The following is a 22,899-nucleotide window of genomic DNA, read 5'->3' as shown; positions in this document are numbered from 1 at the left end:
AATTCTCTCGTGAATGGTTGTAATTCACATTAAGGAAACCTTCTAACCCAAGTAAAATGGATACTGTGTTCTTTTAATCCCTCCTTTACTTCAAAGTCAAAACACTTAACTACTGTATTCTGTAGCTGAAAACTGATGTACTATAGGTAGTACCAAATAAGAGTTGCTTTGACTTGGGATACCTACCTCCTTTGTGAAGAATCATGCTTATAATCCCAGAAGCCCTGCCTGTTTGTTCTTCAGTATATCTTTTTCTGAACTTTTCTGATATGCAGTACAGTTGGAAAGTAGATTTGAAAATGTTGGCTTTTGTCTATTGCAACCATGTTTTTCCTTGTTTATATAGGTCAGCTAATGGAAGGCAGCTCAAATGTCTTTCGTAAACTTTTCAAACTAGTGACAAAGATTGCTTTGTTAGGTTCCAGATTCATCTAGGGCAGCATGTATTACGACAGCCTCTCAAATTATTTGTGAGGGATGGTAAATTAAGATTGTTTTCTGTGTCAAAGCAAATGTGAAAATGTCTTCTGCAAATGGAATTTTAAATAATAGAAGTTAACTTTTCACATTTAATATATGAGAGTCTGTATATTTAATCATCCGAGAGGAATCACATTGTGCTGGAATTAACAAGTTTGAGTTTGTAAGCCACATCAAAAACAAGTTATTTACCAATTAATTCATTAATGTTAGGGCTTTTAAAAAATCAGCTATCAAGAAATGCTAGTTTAAAAACTGAGAAAAAATGAATGAAATAGATCAAAGATTGAACATATTATTTTGAATATGGTTTGAGTATGTTGAAACCTGTCAGTTTGGGAGGGGAGGAAAGAAAGATCAGAGAAGTTGACTGGCCTGCTCAATTACCAGTATAGGTTTCACAAGGAAAGAAAAGGTTAAAAGAGTGGACTCCTTCCCGCTCCAGTCTACTCTCTTGATATCTGACCTTTTAACTATAGTAGCAATACCCCCCCCCCCCAAGTCTATAACCATTTCATGCTATTTACATTAGACACTCAGTTAACTGGAATTCAAGCAACAAGGAAATAAAAAAGCTTTCAGTAAAAAACAAAATCAATTTTAATGAAACATTATATAGCCGAACATTATTCATTTGTGTATTTGTCTCTTAGCTAAGATTTTGGAGCTCATAGTGTCAAATGTTTCTCCTCTCAAATTTAATAGATTTGCTGCTTGTTCAAAGATAAAACCAAGACTTCCCTGTGCAAGTGAAAGGTGGTGTGAAATGGGCACGATCCCCCCCCCCATCTCTTTGCCTAAAGGATTAAGGTTTCTTTGCCACTTGTTAATCTGTTTCGGTTTGGACGTACCTCTTATCTCCTTCTGGCCACTTAGGCATCCAAATAATTACCAGTGGTAAAATCTGAACAGGTAGAGATAGCATCAACACTTCACTTGAATCTTCTTAAGTATTGGAATCTCAGAATATTTAAATGGGACAAGGAACTTTCTGTTATTCTTTTAGGCTATTTACTCATAGATATTTGAGCATACATACTTCCCATAGGAAACTTTGACATTTCAGTGTCAAGTAGACACATTACTTACAGTATATTGCACATAAGGCATCATTCATTTTAATATATGTCAGGTAAGGTATTACACTTTTATAAGAAATAAAATGTTACATCATTTGCATTCTTTAGCAGGCATCTCTACATTTATACATGAGGAGCTTTATCATCTTAAACAATACTGGAGTGTATTGTCAAAGGCTTTCATGGACGGAATCACTGGGGTGTTGTGTGGTTTCTGGACTCTACGGCCATGTTCTAGTAGCATTTTTTCCTGAAGTTTTACCTGCATCTATGGCTGGCATCTTCAGAGGATCTGATAGTAGTCAAGCAAGTGGAGTATATATACCTGTAGGATGTCCAGGATGGAAGGAAAGAACCATTGTCTGTTAAATTAGTGTGAAGGGTGCAATTAGCAGGCTTGGAAGTAGCCTGGCATTTGTTCCCTCTGCGGCAACAAACTATGCTTTGAAAGTTCTACAATTCTTCTAGTGGGAATTTTCTTGAGTTCCTTAATTATTTCCTTTTGTCCCCACTAGATATTTCAATACTTGGCAGAATGAAATTAGATTGGCTAATGCTTGTACTTTTGCTAAAGCCATAGATGGAGACTTTTCTGAAAACTAGGATTTGGAATTGCCTCTTTCACTATTCTAGTTTTTCCCCCAGATACTCTGTGTAAATAAGAATGTAATGTTTGTTTGTGGGATTAACATAACTTAAAAACCACTGGATGAATTGACACCAGATTTGAACACAATACACGTATTAGGCCAGCGAGTGACCATCACTAATAAAAACACTGAAAAACATAGCAGAAGGGACTTAAAAAGCCCCAAAACCCCACATTACAATGCATGCGCAAAACCACACACACACACACACACATATATATGCAAATACACGTATATACACATATACACAAATATATACACACACATATATACACAAAAAGCAATGCGTGGCAGGGGACAGCTAGTATATTCATAAAATATGTTTTATGTGATCCATGCATGATACGAGAGATATGCCTTCTTACATCTGATATGATCTGTGTAGAAATATCTAATAGATTTGAGTTATGGTTACAGATTTGAGAAATGGTTAACCTGCTCAAGGTAAGATGTGATGAAGAGAAATGTGAAGGACTTGTATGCATTTGGGTCACATTTTTCAAATCAAAACTGAATGATAAACATTTTAACCCTACTGTTACAAGAACATCAACTTGAATGTTAATTGCTGTGTTCATGTTACTAAAAGTATGGTCTATTGGAGCTTGAAATTTTGAAAAGCAATATGGGGCATTTTGACAACTGATTTTGAAAAATAATTCAAAACTTGAATACTTCAAATACTTTGATCAAGGGAAAACTCATTATAACATCTCATTATTTCTGGATTTCACAAATATTAAAGGAAATCTAAGAAAAGATGCAAAAAGAAAGTTTGTAGATTTCTAGCCAGAGAACTGCTTCTACAGTTTGCCCTATGTTCCTAACGGAGTCACTTTGAGTGCTTTATACTTGAGCATGAGAAATGAAGTTATTTGAAGATCATTTTTCTTCCCTGTGAACACTGTATTGCAGAACATTCTTGAGGAAATTGGCAAACTGCAAAGGGTTTCATTTCAAGTAGCAGATGTCTTATTCCTGTCAGTTGCCCTGGCATGCTGTGTTACTCCTTCTGTTGCTTGTGGCTGGAACAAAGTACATATGAATTGAAAAAATGTATGGCTAATTCTCCAGCAGTATTATTTGTTTGTGATTATTGAGTCTGTGAAGCTGACTTAAATAGTTAGAAGGGAAGCACTTTCTTTTTACTTAGACTTCCAAATTAGTAAGTCTAAAGCAGTATAGGAATTTGCTGAGCCTAGGAACTGATCCCCCCCCCCCCCCACTCTGTGCAGAAGTTAGTTCCTGAATGAGGAAGACCTAATGATTTGAAACTGGAGCATTTGCTGGTCCTGGACTGAGAGACAGAAAGGCTTTCAGTTTCCAGGATTCCTTTAAACAACAGAGGGGTGTCTCAGTCCTGATATTCGTATCTGTGGCTCAGGAGAGGCAAAAACAAAGCAAGTGAGCCAGTGGGTGAATTAATTTCTCACTTACTATATAATTCTGTTGATATCCTCCACTGTAGGAACCAGTTTGAGAACTGGAGCACACTTGGTTTACCACAGCTTCCAGTTCTTTGATTCAGTACTTCTGTTTTCCTTTCTGCATCACTGATGTGCATGTGCATGCTGATAAACTTTGCAGAATATCAAACTTGTGAGAATTAGTAAAACATCACCCACAAATGATTAAGGCAATTGACATGTATTTCTATTGAGTTTACCTTTTCTCACAGTGGTTTGACAAAGCAGGCCCAAGGACACTTTCATCAACTTTGTTCTCAAAGAGGTGGGCTCTTAACAGCCTCATAATTCAGACTAGTGGCAACATGGCCATGAGTGAAAAAAATAATTTAGAGAGCATACCCAAGAGAAATTGCTTCATTCTCTGTTCCATTTTAAGAAAAAGCCACTATCCATAAACAACAACCTTTTAATTTCTAGGTAAGTGCAGATAGGGGAATTCAGCAACCAGCCGTATCATCTCTGGGTGATATAACTATAAAACTAGACCAGAACTATTCTAGCCCCCCTTGTGAGGTAAGTTCAGCAAATGCTATTTGTCAGCCAGCTGAAAATCCTGGTTTTTCATTACTAATGCTGTGTCAGTGTTTTTTTTACTGTGTATCTTATCTATTTTTTCCTGAGGTTATATTTATCCTTTACTTGGTAATTATTTTTGAAATTTCCCCACTTTTCCTTCTTTATTCTGGCTCCAATTCCTTCCTTTTCTCATAATCTGACACCTATCCCCTGTCTTACCTCTCCTCAGCATTGTTCTTCTTGCTCCTTATGGAACTATCACTCAATTGGTTCTAAAAATGCTTCTCTTCAAGATTTGTTTCTCTCAAGATCTTTTCACCTTCTTCCTCTCACTGAAACCTGGCTCTCTGCCTATGATACTGCTACTTCAGCTGCCCTATCCTTTGGGGGGCTCTCCTTCTCTCATACAAGTTGCCATGAATGTTGGGGTGGTAGATGGGTCTTCCGTTGTCTATCTCTTCTACTCTTTTCTACTTTCCTCCTGACTTGTTAGATGAATTTATACAAAATGTTGAAATCCTTCTAATTGCTCTCTTAATCCTTTTGCTTCTCTTTTCTTGATTACTGTTGTCCCTGACATTCTCTCTTCTCTTTTCCATATTATTACTCTATTTCTACTTTGATTGAGCCATGTTTATTTTAATTATCACCCTGTTCTACTGTTTCTGTTCTAGTCAGATGTTTTAGAAAGGGTTATTCATGTATTTTGTCTTGGATTACTTTCTCCTATTTTTGTACTGGATGCCTTCCAATCTGGACTTTGCCCCTTGCATTGGAGATAGCTCTTGCTAAAATCACAGATGATCTTCTTTAAGCCAAGTCAGAAGGCCCATATTCAGTCTTTGTTCTCCCTGATCTCTCTGCAGCTTTTAATACAACTTACTATGTGCTTTTGTTGGGTTTGCTTCATGACAATGATGTACCAACTCCGTCTTTCCACACTGTAATTTCTTCTGACATTGGATATCATATTGCAGCATGTCTTTCAGTTGTATCAGCATTGATGCTCCTTAATTACTTAAAATTTAACATGGCAAAAACAAAATCTTCTTTACCACATTCATTCTCTGACCGTTAATAATGTACCCATTTATGCTTTGAAGGAAGCATGATGTCATGTCTTTATTTTTGACTTTTTGTCTTTTGTTCCTCATGTTGACTCTGTAACAAATCATGTCAATTTTTCCTTTACTGTCTTAGTCCTCTGCTTTACACCTTAGTCCTCTGCTTTCCATTCAGTATTCTTCTGCTGAAATTATCTTTGTCCTGTTGTTTTGATCGTGTCACCCACTTTTAATATCCCTTCTTTTGTTACCAATTCCTTCTATGATTTAGTACAAACTTCTTGTTTTAATGTTCAGTCCTATATAACCCAGCTCCCTCTATCTTTCAGTTCTCATTTTTTTAACTGCCTTGCTCAAGAGCTGCTTTCTAGGAATTCTAGGCTTCCCACCTACGAGGGGCGTTCATTAAAGATTTCCCCTGATCCACTTCTATTTATCACAGGATGCTGAAACTGCACGTGTGTAATCATGTAAGTCTCTATAGGTTACGTGCCAGTTTACAACTCAGAACTGATAACGGTCTTGATTTTACAGGTGCTGAAGTGGTATGAGGTTTGATAATGGACCCAGTGGAATATAGAGCAGTCCTCTAGTTCCTTGACTTGAAAGGCTGCATACCAAAGGAGATGCTCGATGAGATGAAAGAGGGTTATGGTGATGATTCCCCATCATATGATGTACTCAAGAACTGGTATTGTAAATTCAAATGGGGCCAGACTTCAGTGCAAACTGGGTCCATCATTATGATCCTGAGATTAAAGTCCAGTTGATGCAGTGAAAGCATCATGACTCACCACCTCCAAAGAAGGCACGTGCCCAACTCTTGGCAGGAAAGGTCATGCTCACAGTATTTTGGGACCAGCACGGAGTTGTATTGATGGCTTTCCCAGCAAAGGATACCATGATCACTGGGGCATACTATTCATCACTGCTGTGGAAATGGTGGGAGGCCATCAAAACCAAGAGACATGGCATGCTCATAAAAGGTGTCTACCTTCTGCAAGACAGTGCACCAGTTCACAACTCACGTGTTAGCCAAATGGAAGCATGCTCCTGTGGCTTTGAAATTCTACCGCATCCTCCTTATTCACCTAACCTCGCACCATCGGACCTCCACCTTTTTCCAACAATGAAGTTATTTTTGAAGGGCAAACATTTATCAGATGATGAGACCCTGATTTCCAAAGTTACAATGTGGCTTTTGCAGCAACCAGTAGTCTTCTACAAGCGAGGTGTTAACAGTTGCTTAAAATGATGGTAGATGTGTGTGTCCCTAGGTGGTACCTAGGTAGAGAAGTTCTAATAACTGTGCCAAGTTTCATTGCTCTCAGTCCTTACAGGAAGTGGGTCAGGGGAAATCTTTAATGAACGCTCCTTGTAACTGAGACTTCCCTCTTCCTGGGCTTGGGTTTTTTGTTCCTGACTTGCTGCCCCATACTCTTGGAATCACCTCCATAAACATTTATAGACTGCTCCTTCCCTAGTTTTTAAATATCAGTCAAAACCCTTTTTGTTTCCAAAGCTTTTGGAATTTTAGTTTGATGTTATTTTGTAGTCTTGTATACAGTATTTCACCATGGCAACAGGTTACAATTATGCAAACAGTTGGAAATGGTTGAGTTATCAAATTATCATGTAACCATTTTGAGCCAAAAGCAAAGTTAAAAAAATACTTCCATAAATGGTCTCATTAGACCTTATGTTGTGGGGTTGCCATCTTGTGAACGACAGGCTAGGGACTGTTTGTGCGCTGAGAGAGGCATCCAACGGTAATGATTTTAAACTCTATGCCCCATCCTTTCAAATGGCAAGAGCTTCTTCATTCATGGGTGGTTTGTGATTGAAGGGATATAGTGATTTCAAATCGGATCCATATTTTTAGAACACTTTGTATTTTGATTATATGTATTAGTCAGTTTACTTGTATTATATTGGCATATGGTTGTGGGTTCTGCTTCTGGTTTTTTGCATTTTATCAGGATGATTTGTTTTGTATTTTTTATATGATTTTGTTTTGCTATTCCTTTTCTCTCAGTGTATGTGAACACACATATATTTTAGACTGTGTGCCTCTGGCAGGAACCATTGTTTTTGGTCATTTTATTATAAAGCGCCATGTATGTATGAGGACACAATATAAATAAGAAATATTAATAATTATAAAACGTATGGCTTATGGAAATGGTATTGGTTTCCTTTTTGTTTATTGTTGTCAGTGTGAGCCATCTCTCATAGTGAATGTAGAGTCGCACATCCAACATCGCTTTCAATTTATACTCTTATCTGGCTACATCAGTTTTTATGTTTCTGTGCTTAGGAGTCTCATGACAGTCAGGCAAACTGCAATTAGAAGTTAATTTGGGAAACTGGGAAGAGTGTTTAGGGGAGATGGAGATTCAAACTAGCATGGAGATTCAAACTAGCTAGAATATTTTTATTTATTTATTGAATAGTAAATAAATGAGTAATGTCTTTCTAACTTCTACTGGAATGCATCTGTTGGCTGTTGAAAGTGCTTGTTCGTACATTGGCTTCAGCTCAATAGCTTTCTAGGGGAATTCCAAAGTTTGCTCCAAGTGAGGTTGAAAACATTAATGCCCCATGCATCATGGCTGTTTTTAAAAAACAAAAAGGATTACTTTTTAAACAACTATTGATTTTCTAATGCCTTTACCAGTTTCTCTACCAGTTCAGTTTTCATAAGAGTATTTCAGACTTCAAGCCAGCCTGAACAGCAATGCTATCAGAGCCAAAAATATCCCATCAGCTAGAAGTTTTACAAAAATGTGGCAAGAACTGTTAATAGAAACAGACTTCAATTCTTAACATAGTGTTTATTTTAAACAGTTTATGATGACTTGGCACTCTCCTGGAGTCCTCAAAGTACTGAGAAGTTTTTTTGACTAGGGGCTTAAACGTAATACAGAAAAATACCCAGTATGCTTCTTGTTTTCTTCTGGAAAGTGTATTGGAAATGTTGAAAGTGACTAGGAATGCATATAATGAATTGCTGTGCCTGTTGTAAAATTAAAAAAGACTATGTGGAAGTTTAAAGCAAATATAAACTCAGGGAGAGGAGTTCAGAAACTAGTATAGCAGTTCCATTTTTCACATATTTACAAAACTGTATCAAAGGAGGACAAACAAATTACAGAATGTAAAATATAATATGCAAATAGAAGCCAGCAGTAGGAATTTAAAAAGTTGCAGTTTTAGTCAATATTAAATGCAAAGTGTGAGTGCATGAATTCAAGAAGTGCTGAATATCAATTTTAACTGTAAGGACTTACCCCTTCTGGATACAGGTAGGGATTCAGGCTGATTTCCCTCCGTATAAAAATAAGTCTTAGAGTACAGTGATGGTTAGTACATTTTCCCACTACATGATAAATGTTAATATGAAGGCATTTTCTGTTATAACCCTTCACCTAAAATCTAAAGTTTTATAGGCCATATGCAGGTGTACCACCTTACTGACAAATAGGCTCATTTTATAAGTCATTTAGAAAGTAATACTCTTCAGTCACCTTGTTGGTTACTGTTCTAAAGTAAGAAGCCATTCCTACCATCTTGTCATCTGGTTTGAGCTCACTTCCTTGTTGTTGATTTCCTTGCTTTCATTATGTACATTCAAGTGTAAAGTTAAAATCTGGAAGGAGAAAAGAATTAACAACATAAATTTACATAACACACTCCCAATCTTTCTCATAAATAGACAGACATCCCGGAGATACCTCCTATCTGAAGAATCACATTGCCCTAACAGGAGGGTTGTTGATTTGTTTCATATTGTCCTTGAAAGGAGGAGGAATAGATTTCTTACAGTGGATGGGGATGGGAGGGCAGTGCTGGCTGAAAATCTCAAATCAATCACAATAGCTTTAATTTTTAAATTCTGATTTTTTAAAACTGTTTTTAGGAGGTGGATATTGTAGTAGCGCCGTGTCGGGAATTCCAGTCTGCAGAAGTCACTTTGGGAGAATACATTAACAGTGTCCTTCCAGTCGTCACTTTTGCTATCAGTGAGGCAGAACTGTCAGAACTGGATATGAATGAACTGCGTGGGATTAAAGAGAAACTTGCTCTGCCTGTGTTCTTTTTCAAAGTGCCAGATTTGGGGGTTGAACTAATATCCCCTCAAAATGAAGAGAATGAAAAGTCATCCCTTTATCGGCAGCTGCTGGATTTAGACTATCTTAGTACCAACCATTGCAGCTGTGGAGCTCCCACCTCTGATGCCAAAGCCCAGAGCATGCTTGTGGAACAATCGGATAAGCTCCGTCTGCTTAGCACCTTCTCCAAACAGGTGCTGCAAAAGCACTTGGTGGATGCAGCCACCATCTTGAACATAGTACATTGCCGTTGCCTGGATATCTTCATCAACCAAGCCTTTGACATGCAGCGAGACTTGCAAATCACTCCAAAGCGTCTAGAGTACACACGTAAAAAAGAGAATGAGCTGTATGAATCTTTGATGAGCATAGCCAACCGCAAACAAGAGGAAATGAAGGACATGATAATTGAGACACTCAATAACATGAAAGAAGAGCTGCTGGAAGATGCTGCTAATATGGAATTCAAAGGTAATTTTGATTAAAGAGATTGATAAGCATTTGGCTTTCTGTTGTGCTTTAAGGCCACTTGGAAAGGAAACTTGACTTTTCAACACAGGTTAGCAAAATTGTCATGCGGTTTATGGTGGTTCTCACATTTTTCCAAGTGTAATGATATCTATTTACATGATTTGTAATGAGGGCATGCCAAGTGCAGTGATGCCCTATTTCATACAAGGTCTGTTCTCTGCTATCAATGAGTGGAAGCATAATATTTGTTGTACAACTGTATCCGCGTATGTATAAAGCATATATAAGAATAGAAGAAGTTCCATTTTATTTACTTACTAAGTAAGTTTTACTTACTAAGTTCACCATCTGAACAAGATATCTTTTGTTGACAGATGTGTTCTGAACCAAATATAAATACCTTTGTGCTTTTTGATAGCGTTGTTTCTAGACAGTTAACATTCTTGGGGAAGAACAATAGTGATTTGCATGCATTGATATCAAATACTTCATGTAGAATCCAGTTTTTCAGCACTGGAATTCAAAATATATTCTCTGATTTCATTTCTTTTTTGAAAAGTTCAGAAATGAAGTCTGCCTTCTGTTTTTGGGAGTTCTAAGTAACTAGACTTTGGCAAATCACTATTCATTCTGCAAACATGAAAGATTACTTTTCTGTTTAGATGAGACCTGCAAACTGATTAGAAAAAAAATGATGCTACAGTATAAGCAAATCAGCAGCATGAACCTAAATATTTTCATTCAGATGTGAGCCCTGCTGAATTCAGTAGGCTATACACCAGAAATGCATAACCTATTTCAGTCTTTCCATAATTGTTGTTTTGATTTTGGGAAGTGAATAATGTTCAAAGGATGTCTTAACAGCACCTGACCTTTAAAATTAATTTGTTTGGTCCTGTGCTCTCCCCCCCCCCCCCCCCGCCCCACAACTCTAGTCTACTGTGATTTGCTGCATGTATATACGTCAGCTCTGAACAATCTCTTTGCAGTGAAATTCTTTACCAGCTTTTTGCTTGTAATCTGTAAACAATGTTAGCATAGAGTGTTTTAATATGTTGAGGTGAAGTTTTAGAAATTTTATCCCAGTGATCAAGATTAGCCTGTCTTGAAAGTTGTAAACAATCCGTGGATATAGTTTTATTTAGGAGTGTGCTCCACTTTGACAGTTCGATTTTATACAAGTCTGTAAAATTGAGAAAAGCAATGGAAAGAAAATGCCCATAAATCTTGTGCTGCAAGAGTTTTCCTTCCCCAATTCTAATATTTGATAGCTTTGGAATGCTCAGGAATTGAAGTTTTGTCTCTTTTGCAGGAAGTCTATACTTTTTTGTTCATTCTCATATTTCAATTTTAGAAAGTAATCCCTGTTGATTTCACATTTAAGAGTATGTTCTAATTCACACTGGATTAAATGGCAGAAAGCAGAAAATTTTGAACCTTTAGGATGAGAAAATATTTAAGATAAAGCTATTATTAGAAAGTTTCCATTGTATCCAAATAAATAAATTCATTGTTACACATATTGGTGGCTGCTTATTCTGGGGTAATGATACTGTATGTTGTGCTTCCTGTGATAATTATGTTTTTTCTCTTTATCTTCCCCATCCCAGACGTTATAATTCCTGAGAATGGAGAGCCTATTAGTTCCAAAGATATTAAATGCTGTATTAAGCAAATCCAAGAATTGATAATTACACGATTGAATCAAGCAGTTGCCAACAAACTGATAAGTTCTGTGGACTACCTCCGTGAGAGCTTTGTAGGCACTCTGGAAAGATGTCTTAAGAGTTTGGAGAAATCTCAGCATGATGTTTCAGTGCATATTACAAGCAATTATTTAAAACAGGTAAAAGAGAATAAACTTTGAACTAATTTTACATATATGTTTCTGTGAGGCCAAGTAAAAAATAGTGAGACAATTTTAATTATTGTTGTTCAAAGACTGTCCAAGATGGAATGCCCAGGAAAATGGAAATGTTTTGCAACTGTTTTTCCCCCGAATGTCTAATTTATATCCATTTATTCTCTGGCGCAGAGAGTGACCTATTTGCCTAATATTAAGTGTTGAAGGGCATTGTTGACAAAGGATGGCATATATTATCTTAGATGATGAGCAAATGAAAGTACTTTTGTGGGTGATGTAATTAAGTGCTGTGGTGACATTTCCTCAGTAGATGGGTGGGCAGAAGTGAAACGGGTTTATGGAAAGAAAGGTCTTGTACTAATCTCTCCATCTGTGTTGTTTGTCTTCCTGTAATAAGTGGCTGTTTGAGGTTGGGAAACTGTCTGCAGGCAGCATTAACAGTTGGGAGCTGTATATGACCACTAGTGGAATTTCGATATTTGATGAAGTAGACTCAAGTCTATGAAAGTTTGTGCTACCAGTTTCTTTCTTTCAGTCTCAAGAGTGGTCTGTTTCAACCACTACGAAATCAAATAATCAGATGCTACAAGATTATCCAACTACCATATTTACTCAAGTCTAATGCTCACCTTTTTTTAGCCACATTACATTGCCAAAATGGAGGTGTGCATTAGAATTGATGACACATTAGGATTGCTCACATAAACCTACCTGCGTGGAAAGGATGGGAAAGACCCGGAATCCCAGACACTGGGCAAGGAGGCTGTTCCCAGTGGCATAAGAGCTCCATGGCACCCAGAGAAAGAGGAGGAGAGCTCGGCTGATGATCCAATCATTCCTGGCGCTTAATCACAGATCCCCGATAGCCCTCGGGATCTCTCTCCCACCCCACTAGGCTCAGTCCAGTGCAGTTCCTGCCTGGTCTTATTCATGCTGCCTGCCTCCTTGGCATGCTATGCCTGCCCTGTTGAATGCATTACATTCAAGGATTTTCTGTAATGTACACCTCAAAAATCGAGGTGGGCGTTACATTTGATGGTGCATTATACTTGAGTAAATATGGTATTTGATTTTATATTGGCTGAAACAGGTCACTGCTTTCTGCCAGAAAGAAAACAGAGTTCATCACAGCTCTGTTTCTATATTACAAATTGTGAATCCAGGGCATTCAGTATTCTTTTTTTTAATCCATGGAACAGGAATTAATTGTTGTTGTTTATGTATCAATAATACATTTTTGTTTACAGATACTGAATGCTGCCTACCATGTTGAAGTAACTTTTCACTCTGGTTCAACAGTATCCAGAATGCTGTGGGAACAAATCAAGCAGGTATTGCCATACATGTTTTACAGTAAAAGCCCATTCAAAGTAATCTTAATTCTTTAATTGACCTGTTGAACTTTTTCATAGACTAACCTGTTTTATAAGATGATATTTATCAATATCTATTGGCATTGTACAATAAAATAATTTTCTGCCATATTCTGTGAAAATTTGAGAGTTATGTTGCAAACAGAAATAGTTGTCTTGTAGTCTTGCTCCTAATAATCCTAATTTCTTTGCATCTGGCCAATATTAGAATTTCAGTGCAGATGAATAAGATGGAAGGTTATTGAATACTGGAGCTTTGATGCTGAAACACTGGTCTTCTGCTTCCTTAGATAATACAGCGAATTACTTGGGTGAGCCCACCAGCTATTACCACTGAGTGGAAAAAGAAAGTGGCTCAGGATGCCATTGAGAGTCTTAGTGCATCCAGGCTGGCCAAAAGTATCTGCAGCCAATTTCGGACAAGACTAAACAGTTCTCATGAAGCTTTTGCAGCATCCTTGAGACAGGTCAGTTTGAATATAAAGCTAGTTGTGAGAATAAGGACCAGCCAACTCTCTCCAGTTTTTCAAGGAAGTGAAAGACTAACTGCCTGTCCTGTCTCCATTTTCTTCTACCCAGAAGTCCACCTGAACATCTTTGTGTCTCTCCTGACCCTTTTGGGGCTGATGGAATTGAATGTAATAGTATAGTATAGGAATGAAGGAATATAAAGCAGATGTTGCAGTTATTTGTCCAAAGTCTTTAATAATGAACAACACAGTGTCCATTCTTCAGCTCCAAAAAGCTCTAGGGAATAAGCACAGTAGTTTATTTGTGTTTTCCTGTGATACAGTATTTAGACCAGTATGGAGGGCTAGAGGAGACCCCTGCATTAATGTTCTAATGCCTGGGGAGGGGAGTTTAAGTTGGTGGAAGGTTCTTCCTAGTATCCGCTCTTGCATAGATCATTTCTGCTAACTTCTGGTGACCATACTTCATAAATAACAACCCAGATTTCAGGACAATCATTCTCAAGTTAAAAAAAAATCAGAGGAGTATCTTGGATGATTGTGCCACAACCAAACCAGCTTTATTTATCTACTAATCTTCTCCCACTTCCCCCTAACACCATAAAAGCATCTGTTCTTTATATTTCATGCAGTTGGCTTAAAATGTCCCTTTAATAGAGTTAACAGGAGCCTGTCAACAATTGACTATCAATTCCGTTCCAGAACTTCCTTAGTTAAGCATGCTTTCAAACCTGTGTCATAACACCATTTTAAAGGCTAGAAGCCAGAAGTCAAAGCAGCCCTGAGAAATGCATTTCTAATAGTATTGACATAGTTTGATTAACTTTGTAGAACTGTTTGTAATCTAGCGCTGAAAACCAGTTACACTTTTTTCTTCTAACTTATTATTCAAGAATAAGACACATGTAATATGTTAATCACATTTTTGTTGTGATAATTGCCCTTTACTCCCAGAAAGCAGTCCAAGTAACCAGAATGTGCTGTTATTCTATTGACACCCCTTCCCAAGAAAACTGAATAAATGTAAGAGGTGGTGATCTGTGATGAAGACCTAATACTAGGGCTTTGGAAAAGTCAACAGTGTCTCCCTACTTGAAGATGGTTGTAAACAAGTAGTCAAGGAAACAAACTTATATTCAGCTATTAGTCAAAGGTTGAGTATACTCATGGAATCGGTAAAGCTTACATAGGTATTAATTTACCAAGTCTACCTTGATTCAGTGAGCAATCTAGCCAAGACTAACAATTGGATCTAGACAATATAAACAACAACACTAAATTGCTTTTAAAAGCAGTTGTTTTTTTCCAGCTCTATAAAACCATTTCCATATTTATTCAAGTGCTTTTTGCTTTAGGGTGTTGTTTTATATCAGCTCCCAAGGGTAAAGGATTCTAGGCCAGAAGGTCAGACACTTCCTTCCCTTCTGGTAGCACAAATGTATTGCTGCTTAGCTTTAGTTAATTTACTATTACGTTTCTGTAGCTATTTTATATTTTAGTGTTAAAGTATAAATAGACCTGGCTACTTTTGGGAGGAGAGCACTATAACAATTTCATAGAGGTTGGAATCTGAAAATTCGTGTTCCTAAATAAGACTTTGAAAACAGTTTCTTTCACAAAAAAATAAATTACTCATGAAAACTTTGGCTTCAGAAAAGAATATGCCTTGCCATAATTTGCTTAAATTGATTCATGGGAGTAATTTTTTTCACAAACTACAATCTTAAACAGGATTTAATTGAATTTAGCAAGGAAGAAATTGAGAAGCAGAGTGCAGAAAAGACATCTGAGATGCAATTTTCAGGAGGGCAAAGCTAGACTTAAATTTGGCCTATGTCTCATTAGCTAGAGGTTGGCCACTCGGGAAGGCTGGAGAAGACAGAAGATCTTTGGTTGAAAGTGCGAAAGGATCATGCCCCTCGGCTTGCCCGCCTCTCCCTGGAAAGCAGATCTCTGCAGGATGTTTTGTTACATGGTGAGTACTGCCTTCGTAGATTTGGATTGTGAGGACCTATCTCTGCTTTTGACATTTTAAAAAACATATGTGATAATTGCATGATGGTTACATTTGTTTTGGTTCCAACTGATTACTTCCTGAATGCCATTTAGTATAGTAAGTGTGGGCAGTTCTACCTTTTATATTCCTGTATGCCAAAGAAAGCTAAGTTAGAATTTATTATCTATTTGTTCCAGAAAATGAAATTTTGATGTTGGGTTCTGTATGTTTTGAATATTTGCTATCATTTTAAACATGGCTCATGTTAATGTATTAAATTAAACCTAAATAGAAACCCCTTAAATACAACCTTCAAAAACTACGGTTGATGAATGAAGACATTTCTGGGATGATTAGCATGCTGGATTAATTCCATAATACAAATTAAGAAAGGGAACAAATAGTTGTGATGAGCAGTTTAAACAGCGTTTGATCCAGCGTTTCTGTTAGTGGAATTTTGCTATGGGACACTCCCATTTGAAGGAGTTGAAGGACTGACAAACCGATCCTTCATTAATCTGCAGTCCCTTGTTTGTCCTGAAGATATGCTCTCAGAGTTCAGGGATATTTGATCAGAGGATTGCACTCCCTTGTGCAAACAAAAAGAACTCAGAATGCAGTTGTAGAAGGTCACACCTGTGGAAATTATGCAGAACTAAATTTTATTTATGGATCTCATCTGACAAAGCAGTTGTTTTGTTTCAGGCAAACCAAAATTAGGTCGTGAGCTGGGCCGAGGGCAGTATGGAGTGGTGTACTTGTGTAATGCCTGGGGAGGGCACTTCCCATGTGCACTCAAATCTGTTGTTCCACCAGATGAGAAGCACTGGAATGACCTTGCACTTGAGTTTCATTATATGAGGTATGAAACTACCAGGTTAAATAAGAAATAATTTGGCAGATATATATAGTATTTGTAATAATGAGTAAATCTAGTTTGTGTTTTGATGCTAAATTCCTTTCTGAATATACTAAGAGCTATTTGGAACCACTAGGGCAATGCTTAATGTAATCAGAATATCTAAAAAACAAAGTTGCAAAGGGGCGAAGTTGCGTGGTGCGTGTGTGGGCGAGAAGGGGGCGGGGCGAAGTTGGATGTCGGTGAACTACAACTCCCGTACTCAAGGTCACGGAGGGAAGGGGTGGGGCGAAGGGAGGGGGTGGGTCTTTCCGGAGGGGGTGGAAGGAGGGAAAGAGTGAGTTAGGGAGGGAAGGGGTGGGGCGAACGGAGGGGCGTGTCTTCAAAGTCTCCCCCTCCCTTCACCCCACCCCTTCCCTCTGTGACTCATTCCTTCCCTCCTCCCTCCCTCTCCGGTTAGACACGCCCCCTCCCTTCGCTCCACCCCCTCCTTCATCTTACCCCTCCCACGCTGCCTCCAAGCGCCGCTGCCTCCAAGCGCCGCATCCCTACCGGCGTGTCTTTCCGGAGGGGGAGGGAGGGAGGAGGGAAGGAGTGAGTTAGGGAGGGAAGGGGTGGGGCGAAGGGAGGAGGCGTGTCTTTCCGGTGGGTATGCGGCGCGGCGAGGCTTGGAGGCAGCGTGGGAGGGGTAAGATGAAGGAGGGGGTGGAGGGAAGGGGGCGGGGGGAAGTTGCGTTGTTTGTGTGTGTGTGTGTGTGGGCGGCGACGTGTTCGTGCTGGGCGAGGCGAGGGAGGGAGGGAAGTGCTGAGGGTGCGTTGGCCGTTCGGCCATGTGTGCACGCGCGCTGGGAACTTTGCTCCAGTGCGCATGCTCAGTTGTTTTGCCGTTTTGTGAGTGTGTTGTTGTGTTGTTTGTAATTCTGAGTGGATTAGTTTGTACCGAGTGGGTTGTCCTAGGGCCATGGCAATTTTGGTGCAGTTTCGTTGGGGGATTTTAGAGTTTTGCTGTCCGGTTGAACCAACCTAACAGATTTATATATATAGATCTTCACCTGTCTTATTGACCAATCATTCTTGATAACTACTTTGTATCTTTTCTAGATCCTTGCCAAAACATGAACGGTTGGTCGACCTTCATGGCTCAGTGATAGACTATGGGTATGGGGGAGGTTCTAGCATTGCCGTTCTACTGATAATGGAACAATTGCACAGAGACCTCTATACAGGATTAAAGGTATAGAAATACTTAAAATTGGTATTTTACATAATACTGTGCCTGGTAGCTTTTATCTCCCTGAAATCATTCCTTGTCATTGTGTTTTGCTTGTCTCCCAGCTTCCTGAAACCTATCCCCACAGTGCCAGTTATGCTAAATGGTTTGGAAAGGTTGAATTTCTATAACTAGTTCAAGTGGACATTTGTGAATTCTCAGAAACCATTTTCCCCTGATTGTGTCTGCCTTTCCTTAGATCCTCAGATACTACTTCAATGTTCGTACAACTGAGGATTTAGGTGGAAAGCAAGGTTATGAGGTATCTCAGGATGGGTGGGATAACCACCGAAACCTAATAGCTTTAGAAGATTCCAAACACAGGTGCCCATTTGTATGCATTCACAGCTGACCACTCGAAGAACTGAGGTTAAAGGTGTGCAGCCTCTCCTTACCAAAAATCAGTTTCCTTGGGTTCAAAGATTCCTTTTGTTATGTGTGCAGTTGCAAGGACTCTTGTATGACTTAATACATATAGTGTGATATGTATCACCTTACAGAGGAGTTATGATATGCATCTTTCGGGTTCCTATTCCATTTCACTTCAACTTCCACAGATGTGCAAATATGCTTCATATCTTAAATCCTGGATATGCTCTGTACTGCATCTGAAGAAGTGGTTTCATATCCAGGTAGTTTATGCTAAAATAAAAAGCGGTTAATCCCAAAGGTGCTGCTACATTTCTTTTCCCTTCCCATCTTCCTTTTTATGTTGCGTGAGATTAACATTGCTACTTCTTTGAAAAGCTTGATAAATATTCTGTATCTTTGGAAAAACTCCATTAAGGGATCAGTATTTTTTTCTCTTCCTCCCTCAGGCTGGGTTGGCACTGGAGATAAGATTGCAGATTGCTTTGGATGTAGTTGAAGGGATCCGATTTCTTCATAGCCAAGGGCTTGTTCACAGAGACATCAAACTTAAAAATGTATTGGTAAGGGATAGTTTCTTTCTTGGGCTTTGTACTTACTTCTTGCTGAAATGGAATGAAGTATCAATAGACAAAATAGTGGGGGGGGGGGGGGTTTCAAACCAATATCTAATAATATTTTCTTGCATTAAAACTAAAAGGGGGCAGCAGGGAGGTGTTTTTGTTGAAAGAAAAGCATGATCAACATTATCTCCGCCCATCTAACACACAAAATTTGTGCTGTCCTTTTTTATTAAAAACTGAAAAACAGGAGTGAGTAGACTATTTGGGATATAGGGGAAATTGGGGAATGCCTGATCTTCATATAAGTAAATCAGAACTCTTATAAACTAAAGAAAACCAGACTCAATTTTAAGTAAGCATCAACAAATATATTTCCTAGACCTAAGAGAAAAATCCTAAACTGAATCACAGCCTGAAAAAGCGCGTAATGGTGATTTAAAATGGGCTCTAGCACATGCAGATGTCAGTTCTGTCTAGTAAGAGAATTCTTGTCCACCCAATAAAAATAATTGTGGTTCATTCAGTAAAACTGATTGATTGACTTGTTCAGGACAGTGGTTAAAGTCTCATATAGGACATATCTTCTATGCCATTAGCTTAGGCAGGCAACATTTGGAATCCTCAGAATAGCATTTGGCAAAAGACAGTTGCATAATGACTAATAACTAAGGATCAGATATTGTCCAATTTAGCAACTTTCAGGAATTTATCACCAATTAGGGATTTTATTTTGGTTTGATAAACTATTTTTCTGATGTGTTTTATATATGGGATTATAGTAGAGATAGTGCAACTAAAATGGCTTAATTTTAGGGTATTAAATAAGATATGAACATTTCTTATCTTTTACAGCTTGATAAAAACAACAGGGCTAAAATTACAGACTTAGGATTCTGCAAACCTGAAGCAATGATGTCTGGCAGTATTGTTGGGACTCCTATCCACATGGCTCCTGAACTCTTCACAGGTGAGCTTCCCACGGACCTCCTGTTGATAGTTAGCCATGGAGAACTTGCAGATTTCTCTTAAAATGACAATTCTCCAATGTCTTTACTTTTAACATCTGATGCTTATAGCAAGAAAGTAGGTGGATGCATTTACACCTTCCTAAATATTAGGGAAGGGATATTCTATGTGGAGGCAAGACCCACTAAACTTTGTAGGACTGTAGTCCTCAATAAGTAAGTTTTAGATTATGTTGGACAATGAAAATGTGGAAAACACAGAAATACAGCTTAATGATAACAGTGACAATTGCTTCTCTATATTAACACTAGGATCTACCTAGGTTTGTGCATGATTCATTTTATTAAAATTTATCTGAAAGCTTTTGTAAATTACGTTATCTTTATATAGAACATGATTGTAATAATGGTTTGATATGGTATAAAGTATCTTATTGGGAAGCTTAAAATAGAATTAGTTGCCCCATCGCTTTTGCAGAGGTTACATATGCTGCCGCCTCCCTCCCTAAAAGTGGAAAAACTGTGAATATATCCAGGAGCACACTTGCCATGATCCCAAGAGGAGGAGGAGGTGGTGGCCCCACTTTACCTACCTGCAGATCCTGGGTCATTTTCCTCTTCCTGTGTGCTGGGAGTGTCTCTTTTGCTTCGGCAAAGGGAGGGAGATACTAGAAAAACATAAACATGCAGCAAACAGGAAGAGAAGGAGAACGGGGCTGCTGTAAGATTATTGACATGGAGACAGCAGTGCCAGCTTCTGAATAATCAAAACTGAGCATGAAACCCACCCATGAAAATGAAACTATGACTGTACAGTTTTATTGCAGAGAGAGAGGTGAATGTGAAAATCCCTTCCTTTCCCGTTACATTTATTATCTTTGGATCACTTATTTTCCAAAGTGTGCTCCTACATTTCTGTAACTTTGATAGTTAATTTTCACTAAGGAATTGTTAAATTAAGTAAAACTCTCTCCTTCTGTAGCTTCCCTAGGTCTGTAGACTTATGGTAGGTTTGAGCAACAAACACAGAATCCTTAGCAGCATTACAATAAAACTCCATCACATTAAAAGTCACACATCCTTGGTCTTGAATTACTGCTCTAACAAGCAGGCCTTCATAAACTTCTCAAAGTACTAATTTTTAGACTTCATGAAGTTACTAGCTAGAGAAATTCCTTAAGTTGATGGGAAGATCACTGAAATCACTTCTTCATACCCTTGCTGCATTGGTACAATTGAAGATTGTCTTGATTGAGGATGGAGGATTGCAAAGTACCATCAAAGTCCCCCCTCAGGAGTGAGAAGGGCGGGGTACAAGTATATGAAATAAATAAATAAATAAATAAATAAATAAATAAATAAATGAGAAACAGCAAGTTTTAACGGTTGCAGTATCCAGTCATTTGTTAGGCTGCTATTCTCATGAGTAGTATTCAACTAGTATTTCTTGCTAATCTGTCCCAGGGAAATACGATAACTCTGTGGATGTATATGCATTTGGCATCTTGTTCTGGTACATCTGTTCAGGACATGTGAAGCTACCAGAAGCATTTGAGAGATGTGCAAGTAAAGACCACCTTTGGAACAACGTCCGAAGAGGTAGGCATGGTTGCAACACAACAAGGCCTGAAGCAGTGTTATTAAAGAATGGAGGCTATACAGAAGGTCCAAATTTAAATGACCGGATGTCAGGCTGTGTTTGTCTTGTGGGAGTGTTAATTTTTTGTGATTACAGTTGTTGTGCCAGTGCTTAATTTTCAGGATAGTTTTAGAAATACCTTGTCAAGCAGTTCATGTTTTTACCAAATGGGTAGAAATAATAATAATAATAATAATAATAATAGAATAACTTTATTCTTATACCCCACCACCATGTCCCCGAAGGGACTTGAGGTGGCTTGCATATGGGACAGAATGTCCACAAGACATAAAAGCAAAACAATCAATTAAAACAAAAACAGAAAAAATTAAAAATTAGTAAAATAATAAGTAAGAAAGCCCCTGGAATCTTTTCTTGTCTCTTGATATGTTTAAATCTTGTAACTTGGGTGATTCCAACAAGATTGAAAAGCATGCAGACAGTTCCATGTCAGTGATTATTTTATAGTTGTTTTAAAATATGATGCAGACAGCATATATACAAACAGCATATAGTGAGGCATATTTTTTATTTAGATGGTTTTGAAGCAGCAATCTATATGGATGCATGGTAATTCTGTGTCCCCTTTAGCTGCTAGAGAAACTAGTTTGGATGGCATAGAAGTAATCATAATGTTCTTGCATCTTTTGATAGTGTTGTCTGGATGTTTACTTAGGTGACAACTACAAGAGATTAGATAGAAGGAAAAGAAGATATAATTCCTAATTTGTGTCAAACACTCATCTTTCCAGGAAATTGTTGATGGTTTGTAGCAGACATGGACAAACTTCATCCCTCCAGGTGTTTTGGACTCCAACTCTCACAGTTTGGCTGTTAGGAATTGTGGGAGCTGGAGTCCAAAACACCTGGAGGGCTGAAGTTTGTCCATGCCTGGCTTATAGCATTTACAACTCAGACAGGAATCCAGTGGACAGTTTCTATGCTGAACTTTACTGGTCACTGTGAGGCTCCCTTCTGAGAAAACAAGGCTAGATTTGAACTGGAAAGCATAGTTATATAAAAGTTCATTATAGCACAATGAGAACCTCTATGCTAGACAAAATCCTTCATGTATTTTCCATATACAGAAAACTAGATGTTCTAGATTCTAAAAAATACCTTGCCAGTTTTTTTGGAAATCACAAATATACTCAGACCAGCTTTTTGGGAAACATCTGTTTATGAACCAGGATTTCTAATCTTGGGATTAAGATTTCTTCATGCTATAATGTAATGATAGCCAGCATGGTGTAACAGTTTGAATTTTGAATCCCTTCTTGGCCATGGAAACCCATTGGATGACCTTGGGCAAGTCACACTCTGTTAGCCTCAGAGGAAAGGAAAGGCAAGGAAAAATAGTAGCACCAGTTTCTCAAAATAGGAAACAATAATTCAATGCTTTCAAATTCAGGGATACCTAATACTTGAAAATCATTTAAGATAGGGTTTTGGTAAATCACATTTGAAATGTAATAATAACTTGCAGCACATGTTGAGAATTACAGATAATTGGAACATGCTTAATTTGGATAGCAATGTAGTCAGTGTGAAAATTGTGGTAGAAGCTATCAGAATTCTTGTAGCTTCCTGCACAACACCTTTTTTTTCTTAAAATGTGTTTTTAAAATTATTGTCCATTTCTTCCAGGGAGAGGATATTTATTTTCATATTAAAGATAATTTTAAAGCTT

General features: G+C 38.0%; 1 protein-coding gene and 1 long non-coding RNA gene across 2 annotated transcripts in view; one reads left to right on the top strand and one right to left on the bottom strand.

The window, feature by feature from the left end:
- DSTYK (dual serine/threonine and tyrosine protein kinase) overlaps nucleotides 1–22,899 on the top strand; it is a 52,303-nt gene that overhangs the window by 24,289 nt on the left and 5,115 nt on the right. The window contains exons 3-12 of the mRNA XM_067468051.1: nucleotides 9,178–9,841; nucleotides 11,452–11,687; nucleotides 12,953–13,036; nucleotides 13,369–13,545; nucleotides 15,394–15,523; nucleotides 16,250–16,406; nucleotides 17,505–17,637; nucleotides 18,492–18,605; nucleotides 19,458–19,572; nucleotides 21,035–21,169. Coding sequence (XP_067324152.1) covers nucleotides 9,178–9,841; nucleotides 11,452–11,687; nucleotides 12,953–13,036; nucleotides 13,369–13,545; nucleotides 15,394–15,523; nucleotides 16,250–16,406; nucleotides 17,505–17,637; nucleotides 18,492–18,605; nucleotides 19,458–19,572; nucleotides 21,035–21,169 — 1,945 coding nt within the window. The remainder of the gene's footprint in view (nucleotides 1–9,177; nucleotides 9,842–11,451; nucleotides 11,688–12,952; nucleotides 13,037–13,368; nucleotides 13,546–15,393; nucleotides 15,524–16,249; nucleotides 16,407–17,504; nucleotides 17,638–18,491; nucleotides 18,606–19,457; nucleotides 19,573–21,034; nucleotides 21,170–22,899) is intronic.
- LOC132773631 (uncharacterized) lies at nucleotides 1,093–20,340 on the bottom strand. Its single transcript, XR_009631331.2, has 4 exons — nucleotides 20,164–20,340; nucleotides 8,786–8,907; nucleotides 1,373–1,884; nucleotides 1,093–1,221 (listed from the first exon to the last, which is right to left on the bottom strand). It is a non-coding gene; the product is annotated as an uncharacterized lncRNA (long non-coding RNA).

This window comes from Anolis sagrei, chromosome 4, assembly GCF_037176765.1.
Source record: "Anolis sagrei isolate rAnoSag1 chromosome 4, rAnoSag1.mat, whole genome shotgun sequence".
In the NCBI taxonomy this organism is placed as follows: Eukaryota; Metazoa; Chordata; class Lepidosauria; order Squamata; family Dactyloidae; genus Anolis; species Anolis sagrei.
Note: the sequence above shows the minus strand (reverse complement) of the source record. Positions and strands in the feature narration are given on the sequence as shown.